Raw genomic sequence first — 12,116 nt, 5'->3', positions numbered from 1 at the left:
TTAATTGTATGTAGTGCACCTGGTGGACATTTGGAACGTCATAGAAGCGTTGCGGGAAAATGCTCTGAACAACCTGGACCCTAACATAGAACTCAGTGTGGCCCGCTTGGAGGCTGTGCTTTCCACCATTTTCTACCAGCTCAACAAACGGATGCCAACCACTCACCAAATCCAGGTGGAACAGTCCATCAGCCTCCTGCTTAACTTCCTGCTGGCAGCCTTTGATCCGTAAGCTCCCTCCGAATAGCTGTTCCTCTCTGCATGTTTGGTCTCTCCCTCCTCTTGTCCTTCTTGGTCTCTTCCAAATGATTTTCTAGAGTAGCTGGCTGCCTCTTTTTCTTGATCAGAAACTTATCTCAATAAAATCTGTCTGTGTTTAACATAAATTTTAAATGCCATGGGGGAAAAAAACAGTAAAAAAGTGCCACAGGAAATTGAGGACAATTGTATTTTGTATGCTGACCTTTGTTTAACTCATCCCATGCTTCCTAAAAGCTACAGGTGCTTGAAAGTGTCGCGCGATGGCATGCCTGTGGAGCAGTTTAATGAAGCGTGCAGTGGAAGGATGTTTTCAACTCTCTTCTCTGCAGATTGCCTAAGACAGTGTTTCTGAGGTGTCATAACAAGATCCTAGAACAAACAGAGAGATTGAAGAGGGTTTCTTGATCAGCCTAGTGAAAGGAGCCATGGCTTGCGTTAAATGGATCAGTCAATAATGTGCCACATAAAACAGTGTAATGCCTTCCACACATGATAATTAAATCTCAGCCTCGTTATCTTATAATTTTGTCTCACAGAATCAGAGAATTTCAGATCTGGCTGAAATATTAAAGACTGTTGTTCCAAATCTCTCATTTTACAGATGAAGGACCTGGACCACAAAGAGGCTCTCCCTTGACCAGTGTCTCTCAGCATGTTAGTGGCAGAGTAGGGATTTAGGTATTCAGCTAAGATTTCTTTTCCAAGGCATATGTGGCAGCCTTGTGAAGTGTAAAAACTCCCCTGAATTACTTTATCAGCCTAAGATTTCAAAAGGTCTTTGGCTGATTGCCTTTAGTCTAGATATGGTATCAGCATCCCCACTTTCACTACTGGTTTTGAATATTAAAACGGAAAATTGCTAACTTGACCTTTCAGCAATCACATTTTAAGACTCTCAAAAGATTTTGCTTAGTCTCATTGTCTGGCCAATGCTTGGGAATATCTAAGCCTGGCACTGGAGATGTTCCAGCCAGGCTAATGTTATTATGCCGCTCACGAAAGCTACCAGCTGTCACTTTACAACCTAGAGTGGTAACAGAATTATCCGTGCTTGGTTTGACCTGTGTAGAGTATTGTCTCATGATGTTTAAATTTTGAGTAATTCTCGACTTGAAATAAACAGTTCTGAAACAAGCAGTCCGGCTTGATAGATCCCACGCTTAGCCTGTGCGGACTTCAGAACTGATGTACTGCTTTGGCCTAATCACTATGGTAACCAAGTGGCAGGCAGGTAGAGAAGGCTATGGTTCCACATGACAGGTGACAGAATGGAGCCAGGCTATGGAATTTCTGTAATGGCATTTCCATCCTCCCCCCTTGACAAGAGCACAGAAGCTTTCAGACTTGCCACTAGTCTTCAGGGGGCTTATTTGTTATAAGTGGAACAACGGAGAATGTAAAAAGAGAAATAGAATTCTTGCCAGATCTTAGAGTATTGCTGGAGGATTCATAAGGAATCAAAGATAAAAAAATAATTTGTATCCACTCCATAAATATAGAAACTGGGCCAGATTAATATTAAGGAAGGAGGACCTTGTGAAATATGTTAGAGTTATAATACATACATGTCTCATATTTTATATGACATATCATATCTCAGTATTTCTCATAACATGAGAAATATACAATAGAGTTAGATTTTTCACTTCTGTTTAGAAATATTGGGAAGATCACTTTTAAAAAATAGGGCTGTAGATGTTCTCTAAGTAGCTACTGATAATCATTTCAAGGTTGATGAATGCTAAGCTTAAGGACTATCCCAAGGTCAGGAGCCATCAACGTGAACGTTCACATGGAATATCTGTTTGGTTCTTACTCTTCGTACAGATAAAAAGGGCCCTGATGTATACTTTCAGTAATCTCATTATAGTAGATTTTTTAAAACATCCACATAGAGAAATCTCATTTTACAGATTTACAGACACATCCATATAGAGACCCCAGTCTACAGATGCTTCTGCCTTCTCTCTTTTGGCATTGCAAATAAGTATAGGCAGTTCTGCTGATTCTCAAACTTCCATCTGATGGCTTTTGAAAATCTAGACGATGTGGGATGTGAGCCATAAGGAAGTATCGGTAGCTGGAAAGAGACTATAACCGGAAATATTCACTTAAAAGTGAATGTAAGAAGCGAAACTTAAGAATAAAATGAATGTTCAATTCAATTTCTTATAATAGTAAACTCCTGTTTCTCCAAATGAGATCCAGCATGGAAATCTGATGTTGCTTCCTACCACCTATCCCACGACAGAACCCAAGCATTTAAGGGAGCCTTCTGCATTTTGGTAGACGTGAATGAGCCTAGTACATCAAGGATATGCTGTTGCTCTTATAGAATCACTGAAACATTTGGGAGATTTTCTCATTTGCTGTAATTTGAATGAACATTTAAAAAAAAACAAAAAAAAGTCTAAAATAAAAATTTAAACTTTCATTCTAAAGAGATTATATATATGTGTATATTTTTTTTGAAGGAAGGACAGTATAGCAATTTAAATTCATGAAGACTGAAAATAAGAACTTGCATTCAGAGAAACTTGGTCATTATTTTGGCAATGCCTTCAAATTCACCAGACCCAGCTGGTGGAGTCTTCCATGAATATGGTAACCTGAAATGAGGTTCAAAGCCCACTGCACTTGCCTGTATCCTTGAGAACCAGATTTGCCTTCTCGCAACCATACCTCCCCCAAAATATCACTCTTTCCCTTCTCTCCCCAGAGAAACACCTGCGTCTCAGTCCTCCCCCAGACATGCTCACTGCAGACCACAGCTAGCTTCCTGGTTGCAAGGTTTCTCCACCAACTCAGCCTCTTAGAAGATAGAGGGCATTGCTACAGATGTAGGATGATTTCTAGAGTGTTAGGAGCTAGGATTCATGCCCAGAGACTATGCTTATGTTTGCCATTCTGTCTCTGAATATCAGTGCCTTGAGTCTAGAAGATGTTTTTCCTGACTTTCCTCCTAAAAATGGCTGTATCCTAGCAAGAGTCAACCAGTGGTCGATGACCAATCAACTTCTAAGCAGACCTTTCCATCCCAGACACTGTCTCCTCCAGAGTCCCTAGGAAAATGACAGGTGTACCTGGGAAGGGTGGGAAAGGTGTCAGAATCGGGGATGAGGGACTGAGAGTGAAGAATTAGAGAACAGCCAGAGCCAGTCTCTGTATCTCATCTCTTTTCTTCTGCACACCCCAGGAATTAGCCTGCCTCTTTCCCTTATTTGCTAACAACCTGGAGGCAGCTTTTCTTCCCACTGTTAACTATTATTTTTTAGGAAAACTGAGAGTAACAAAAGAAAACCAACATGGCAGAAAGTTACAAGGTGACAATAATTTTTTTCAACAGCTTTATTGAAAGGTATAATTGTGACCTTGACACTACTTCTTAAAAGTCTATATTGACCTTTCAAAGAGATGGGGTCACAAACTGATCCGCTGTGAAGCCCTTCACCTCTCATGGCTGAGTTGACCCCCCTCTTCCCCAGGTCCTACTGTTCCTTTCAAATGATTTTGTTATTCTTTTATGGTGCATGTCTTCCTATTTATATGACTGCCTCCCACAAGCTACTATACAGTGGGACCATGGCTTACTCTTTGTATCCACAGCACCTGAGACAATGTCCAGCTCATAATGAATCTACAAATGAATGAGTGAATGAATGAATCAATGAATGAATGAATAAAGATCAAAGATTGACTTTTCTTAGCTCAACACACTAATTTCTTTTCATTCTTTTTCTGAAACTAAGTCCTCCTTGATCTCTAATATATTACCAAGACTAGGGAGTCCAGGTTTGCTCTGTCACCTAGATTCATACCCTCTATTTTTACTTCTGTTCCACAAGAGAAGAAAACAGATGGCTGTGACTACTAGTGTGGGAGTATCCTATTTTCACAAAAGACTTCCCTGTAGTTCTCGTACTCCCTTCTTCATTTCTTGGGAAACATGAACAACAACTTTAGTCTGTTGACTTAATCTCATTTCAATTCACTAGAATCTTCTTTCTTAGGGAAGTTCTTCCTAAGGTAGATTAGGTGACAGTGGCCTTGTGTTTAGCAAATGTTATTTTCACATATATTCAGCCATGCAAATCTCATAGGAGGGCAAGGGTAAAGATTAAAAAGAATGGTGGTGTTCCTCTTCTCAGGTGTCACGCTATATTCTTAAAGCCAGTTCTCCAATGATAGTAATAATGTACTAATGTAATCAGTAATTATATATACTAATAGTGATTATGTACTAATGTAATTAGTAATCATATTACTCATTGTGGTAATAGCTAATACCATTTATTGTTTGCCCACAGTCCTACTGGTTGGGCACTATGGGATTATAACTTTTCAGGTTGAGTAAGCGATACGGCTGGGACATGTGGAGGTTACATAGTGTGTAGGTAATACAGTGTCACACTAGGTGAGGTCAGTGGGGAAAAAGAATCATTTGTTTCAGGCATCAGTGTAAGTTCAGCTGTATTCATGCTTTCTATTACATTTTTAAATGAGAAATTAAGGTACTTTTCCCCCCAAACTTACCCAGCTTTTACAGGATATTTTTATGATGCCCACATTCCTAACCTTTCCAGTTTGTGGTACTCAGACATGTCTGACAGAGTGTACGTGAAGGAAATATTTGGACTTAACACATATTACATTGTAGATTTAGAGTCAGTTTTATGACAGCCATCCAGAATTCCAAATCTATCATATAATAGTCTTTCACAGAGAATACAGAATCCTCTGTTTGACATATTGCACCTTGCTGAGCCATTTGAACATCCATTCCCACTCCTGAGCTTCCCCACACACCCCCTCCAATGCTATGAAAGGTACCACAGCACTATTTCAGACTCGTGGATATAAAATATTCTGGAAATCTGCCCAAATCCGTCTGCCTTTTGAGTTTAAAAAATAATTTTGATGTTTAATGCAAGATGTAGTACAAAGGACACAGCCCTTCCTCTGCGCACCAGTGAAATGGATGGTTCACATTTGAGGCTGTGTGGTTGTGTGAGAGCAAAGGAAAAAGAGACGAGGTCTATAAAACCAAATGTTCTTTTTTCTTTTTATTGTCTATACGGCTAGAACTGGATGTTTAACCTAGTGTTTGCTTGGTGATTTTCTTTCGTACCACGTCTTAAACTCAAGACTTCCACAGAACATTCTCCTCTAATCGCTAAAATTTTGTTCTGGTAGAAAATACTTTGTTTCAAGGTTCCTGCTTGTCACGAAAATTGACTCTCTCTAAAGAATTTCCACAATTGTAGATAAAATGAACATTCTTAATGTCACTTGCCTTTATGTCAGACTTATACTTTGCGTGAGTGGCAAAAAGAGTTTCATAGGGGTAAAGGAGATATGTCCACAGTGTTGCCTCCTTCCATGCTGGAGAAACTCCCAGCAAACTCGCGTGGCCAGGTGTTATGATGAATTCTTTCTCCAAATGTTTTGCTAACATGATGGGAAGGCCAAAGAGATGCCACAGCCAATTAAGGGCTTTCTATCTGTGCACATGTTAACTTCATCATCCCCCAAATAAGAGTAATTATGTATGTGCTTACTTCCAAATTCAAGGTGTCACATGACCGCACAACCTAATATTATGGACCGTAAGGCCAATCTTCATGACTTTTCTCAAGCATTTTAGTATTTCTCAATAGAAAACTTAAGTGGTAAATCGAAAAAAAAATCCTTTTCACGTGTGCATCCATTAACTTAACTAACGTATATTAAGAGCTTGCTTTGCACTGGGTGCCATGATAGGCTGGGGATGAAAGATGAGTGGGGTGAGGTCCCTACCCTCTGAAAAACATGCTGCATTAAAACTAACCGGTGTCGGGGTGCCTGAGAGCTCTGTCGTTAGGTGTCTGACTTCAGCTCAGGTCACAGTCTCACAGTTCATGAGTTCAAGCCCCTCACTGGGCTTTGTACTGACAGTACGGAGCCTGCTTGGGCTTCTCTCTCTCTTCCTCTCTATTTGCCCCTCTCCCACTGTCTCTCTCTCTTTCAAAATAAATAAACTCTAAAAAAAATATTAATGAGTTTTGATTCTTTTTCTCCAATAAACTATGAGCAAACTGAGGGTGGGAGCCATACCTTATTCATCTTTAGATCCCCAACCTGTGAGACATGGTCAATAAATAATTGTTGAGTTATGAAATGAGTGATCCCTATGAACAAAATGACTCCCAGATAAAGAAATGAGTTACGATAGAGGCATGTTTTGGAAGAAAGAGGAGGAAACAATTTTCTCAGTTAATTCAGCTACCAAAATGTGCGAGAAAGAGAAATTTGAGTTCTGTGCTCATCAAAATGCTTACCAAATGTTTTTGTGAAATATGTTGGTAAAAGTAGAGCTTCTGGTTTCTGTGCTCTCAAATAGAAAAATAATTCCATCAGCCTGTTCCAAATAGAGCCAGAATCCAAATCTCACTTTCAAGGACTTAAAATTTATCATGAGATTCTCTAATTTCAAACAGGAAACTCACTTGGCAACTTGGAGAAAATTTACCTTCTGTTCTGAATTCAGCCTAGCATCTCAGACCTATCAATATCTATTTGTTGTCTTTCCTTCTTGTCAAAAGCAGATTTTCCCTCCCAGACAACTTTTCCCTAAAACGAATACCTTCTTAGTTAAAAGAAATCAGTTTCTCTCTTTTTGAGGTCATGAAAAAAGCCCAGTGTAATAGTTACTCACTTTTTACTATGATGAATGAGTCAAACCTTAAAGTAATGTATGTTTTTAAGACAGACACTCTACAAATCTCTGTATATATTTTAACTAAAGGGTGTTTTCTTATTTCCATTTTTTAATATTTTTAAAATGTTTATTTATTTATTTTGAAGGGGGGAGGGTAGGAGGGTGAGAGAGAGAGAGAATCCCAAGCAGGCTCCATCCTGCCAGCACAGACCCCAACATGGAGCTCAATCTCATGAACCGTGAGATCATGACCTGAGCTGAAAACAAGAGTCAGATGCTTAAATAACTGAGCCACCCAGGTGCCCCTCTTGTTTCCATTTTAATTGGTTACCTCTTAGGAAAATTTGGAAGTTTTCAGAGTGAAAAAACAAAGTATAAGGGAAATAAAAGATTTAAGGAAACCTTGATTTATAAAGCAATTTCAGTTTGCACTTTTGCTAATTTTCTGATTGTCTTAAATACCTTTCAAGGTGTTAATTACGCACCAGCATAGCAATTTAATTGGGTAGTTTTTGACCTCAAGCTAAATAGGAAAGTAAAGTTTGTATTGGCAAAAGCTTCCGGCTGATTGGCCTAAAAAAATAGAATATATTCCATTCTGCTAAAAACCAAATAGTGGGAAAAAAAGAGGAAAGCATGTATCATGCATTGTGTTCCTGCTCTACATTAAAAGGGAAAATATTAAAATAAAATTTTTACTTTAAAAATTTTTTTTAACGTTTATTTATTTTTGGGACAGAGAGAGACAGAGCATGAACGGGGGAGGGGCAGAGAGAGGGAGAGACACAGAATCTGAAACAAGCTCCAGGCTCCGAGCCATCAGCCCAGAGCCCGACGCAGGGCTCGAACTCACAGACCCCGAGATCGTGACCTGAGCTGAAGTCGGACGCTCAACCGACTGAGCCACCCAGGCGCCCCTAAAATTTTTACTTTAAAAGTACAATTTTTTAAACAAAAGATGATAGGCCAGTAGTACATTTCACTTTAAAGTTTTTGCTGTACCTTCTACACTACCAATCAGTCAACTGCGCTAGCAACTTTTCTCCACCAAGAATGGCTCATTGTCAGTCTTGTCATTGATTCGAAGGCCCAGCCCACCCATCAAATGGATGGTTCTGATAGATACACTGTATACTGCATGCAGTATTCGCAAACATACCTGGCTCTGCTCTTTCTTTAGATGGCGATTAGAACTGCACATGGGGAAACGTGGGTGGCTCAGTCAGTTAAGCGTCTGACTTCAGCTCAAGTCATGATCTCAAGGTCCTTGAGTTCTGTGCTGACAGCTCAGAGCCTGGAGCCTGCTTTGGATTCTGTATCTCCCTCTCTCTCTGCCCCTCCCCGGCTCATGCTCTGTCTTTCTTTCAAGAATAAGTAAACATAAATTCTTTTTTTTAAAAAAGGCACACGTGAAGTTGGAGATGTGCTGCCATAGCTCTTAGTACAAACAAAAGCATAGACTTTTTCTAGCACTCTTCCCAGTGTTGCCGTTCCAAGGCTGTTTGGCCTGCAGCATTAGGGACAATCTACGTTTTTCATCCTCAGTACACTTTGGCAGGTCTTCTTCCGGAATTGTGGCCAACGGCCAACATTCCATATGGGCAGTTTTACTGCTTTACTCCTAGAGGCATTGCGTGTGCAGACTCACTTTGGAACAATATGCTGCTTTCCTGCTGGTTTGCACTAGACTCCTGGGAGTTTCCTGTTATCCATCCTCCTGAGCTTGACTTTCCACTTCCTAGATACTTAAGGGATTTCCCGGTCTGTTTGTGAATCACACGGCCCCGTTAGGGATGATTCCTGATGAGCACAACTCTTGTACTTCTCCCCTCGGGGTGCACCGATGTCTCCCTACTCCTTACTTGCATTATTAATGCCACTTTCTCTCTCTCTCTCTCTCTCTCTCTCTCTCTCTCTCTCTCACACACACACACACACACACACACACAGGACCCTGATCCCAAGATGAGTTTAAGTAATGGCCCTTGGTGTGGAATCTTGTCAAACGTCTTTAGAAAATCTCTCTCCCCAACCCTTTTCTTTATCCTGTTTTATCTACTGAAAATGTTCTTTAAAAAGATCCATTTGTATTTAAGTCCTTGGTGTGTCCCCCTTTTCCATTGTGACATCATTCGTCTCCACTCACTCCTTAAATTCCTTCAAGATTTATCCACTGCTAGGGCTGAGCAAGGTCTAAATTCACCCACTATTGGTGTGCTTATGGAGATCTACATTCCTGCATACCCCCTGAATCCTTCTTTGTGACCAGGGTCACCTTTGCAATATGGCACAGTGGCTTGCATAACAATACATTCCAGTGGCCTAATTTCACCCTTGAGTTCCTGCAAAACTCTCATTGAACTGCCCTCCGCTTGGTGATTTATCTAGATTTATTGTGTCAATTTGGCAGAATAGGCCTGATACAACCACTCCTGGATGTAATAGCATTAATCTTGCATTTCCAAGAACAATACAGAACTGGCGATCTCCCTAGGATCTTCTTCATTAAAAGCTAAGGCTTAAGAATTCATCTGTGAGCTATCATCATTTCATCCTGTGGAGAACTCTCTGTTCCATCATTATCTGTGGTCTATCCTCTTTCTTGAGTTAAATTGTTCTCTCTGATTCATTGAAAGAAACTTGTATTGCTCTTGAAATCTCACATATAATGCTCCTCAATTTCTCTGCATTTTGAAGGAAACCTTATCATTGGCATTTCTCCTCTTCTTGCACATTTTGTAGATTTCCCTGTTCTCATAATTTGAACCATGTTTCAGCTTAGGAAAGGGAACTAATGATTTCCTCGAATAAATTTTTGATACTTCAAGTTATCCATGCAGTTGGGAATACAATGCACATGGAATAATTCTGAATGAGGTGTTTTTTTTTTTTTGACAAAAGCATCGCGTTTTTATTACAGCTTACCTGCTCCCAAATTAGCAAACAACTAAATGAGTGGCCATTTGCAATTCTAGGGGCACCTATTATAAAGATTAATAGTCATTAATTAATATAAGAAATATATTGTTCACTAATTATGGGGGAGACGAAGTACAAGGCTGTAGGAATTCAACTAATTGAGAAGACATATATGGCCTCTGCCCCCAGGAATCTCACAGTGTGGGGTCAAATTACATGCAGATATGTAAATAAACAAAGGTCGCTCAGTGTGATAGGTGCCAAATAGTAAGTAGAAGTGGAGGGAAGAGCATTTGCCTGCACATCCAGGGGAAAAGCTGTTTTCAGAGCAAATGGAGTGATGATATATGGAGCTGAGTCTTTGATGAACAGGTGACAGAGTCCTGGGCAAAAGGTGGTAGGAAGGGCAGGGGCATTGAACATGGGACTATGGAGTGAGGTTCAACAGAAATGGTAGCAGGGAAGACTGGAGAACACAGATAAACTTGTAATCATAGCCTGTAGGCAAACGGAAGCAATTAGAGTTTTAAATAATGAAATAATATCATCAGGGTGCCTGGGTGGCTCAGTTGATTGAGCATCCGACTTCGGCTCAGGTCACGATCTCTCCGTCTGTGGGTTCGAGCCCCACGTTGGACTCCGTGCTGCCAGCTCAGAGCCTGGAGCCTGCCTCGGATTCCATGATTCCCTCTCTCTCAGCACTGCCCCCCGCCACTCGCATACTGTCTCTCTCTCTTTTCTCTCTCAAAAGTAAACATAAAAAAAAAATAATATGGTCGATTTTGTGATGTGAGTGTGCAAGCAGAGAGATCATTTAAGAAATTATTACAGTGTTTAAGCAAGAGCTGATAAAGCAATGACAGTTGGAATGCAAAGCAGGGAATGGCCTTAATGTACAGTTCAGACGTATATTTGAGTCCCTCACACATTTGAGGTGGTGGTGAATTAAGGAAGAGAACAAAGTCAAGGTTAACCCCTTCCCCAGAGTTCATTTTTGGGTAACTAGGTGCATGGTGAGTCTGACAACCAGAAGAGGGACTAACAACCAGAAGCAGATAGTAGTGGGTTGGTCTGAGTATTATGGGAGGGCTTTGTAAGGATAACGAGCTCTACTTTGAACACACTTAGTTTGACATGAGGTATCCAATAACTAATTACATACATCTGGTGCTTAGGCTTAGAAATATAAATGGGAGAGCAAACAGCATAGGGCTCAGTCACTTTCACATTCTGGCTGGCTGTATTTGAGGTACTATGCTAAGAATGACAGCAGCAAGGGTGAATAACGTCATCTATCTCTGGAGTCTAATAAGGAACAAAGACACAATTGTTTATTGCACCTTATTCTTCTAAAATGTCATATATACGGATCTTAGTCATATAAATGATTTATTCTATATATTAAACCCTTGTCAGTACTGACTTTACTTACGTTTAAGCCACATTATTATTTAAAATAACTCTGTTGATCATTCTTAAGAGTAGCAACTATCAGAGAAATGAGTTACTAATGTGATACACTTTCTGATTCCAAGGATACGAGAACGAACAGTTTATCCCAGCTGCAAAATCATTTAGCTGAAATATTATACTTCTTACAGTGTGCCCTTTATATCACATTTTGTGAAGGGCAAGTCAGTTACACTTCCTGAATCGATGAAGATTTGGCAGCTCTAATGTCAATTTGGTAGAAGGAGCTCAAACAGAGCTCTTACTTTTGCCCCTTTAAAATATCAACTCTCTTTGGAAAGTAAATGTATCACACAAACACAGTCAGCTTGTGGGTAGGAAATGATGGGGAAGAAAAAAAAAGGTGTGATGGAAAAATCCCCATAGTTACTCTAATAAAATTCAGGAATTCTCCTACCAAAAAAAATTTTTTTTCCTGAAACCATGTTTAATTAAATTATGGAGACTGTGGAATCATCATGCATAAAATTATTTTATGAAACCCCAAGTGAAAATCATGTTCTGTAATTGTAATCCATGGCTAAATAGTACATATCCCTCTAGCTGCCAGCTCATGCTTTGAACAAGTGACATAGACAAAGAATAACTTGAAGATTCTGCTATCTCTTGAAAAAATGAAACATTGAATAGTCAGCTTTTCAGAAACTTGTGTTCAGTTGTCTTCATGGTCTTTTCTAAAATGGGTATGTTCACATAATGTATGCAGCTACGGTGCCCTATGATTTCTACAGAACAGAAAATGTCAAATCGCATTACTGGAAGTTCTCCA

General features: G+C 39.8%; 1 protein-coding gene across 36 annotated transcripts in view; it reads left to right on the top strand.

Moving 5' to 3' along the window:
• Window positions 1–12,116, top strand: part of DTNA (dystrobrevin alpha) — a 355,193-nt gene that overhangs the window by 258,303 nt on the left and 84,774 nt on the right. For all 36 annotated transcript variants that reach the window (XR_005791653.1, XM_040479109.1, XM_040479098.1 and 33 more), the window contains one exon: window positions 15–228. Coding sequence is in view for 35 of the 36 variants with exons in the window: in XM_040479109.1 (XP_040335043.1) it covers window positions 15–228 (214 nt within the window). In the remaining variant the exon portion in view is untranslated. The remainder of the gene's footprint in view (window positions 1–14; window positions 229–12,116) is intronic.

Source organism: Herpailurus yagouaroundi, unplaced genomic scaffold, assembly GCF_014898765.1.
Source record: "Herpailurus yagouaroundi ecotype Mexico unplaced genomic scaffold, PumYag 142, whole genome shotgun sequence".
NCBI classification, from domain to species: domain Eukaryota; kingdom Metazoa; phylum Chordata; class Mammalia; order Carnivora; family Felidae; genus Herpailurus; species Herpailurus yagouaroundi.
This window is presented reverse-complemented; position numbering and strand designations above follow the sequence as displayed.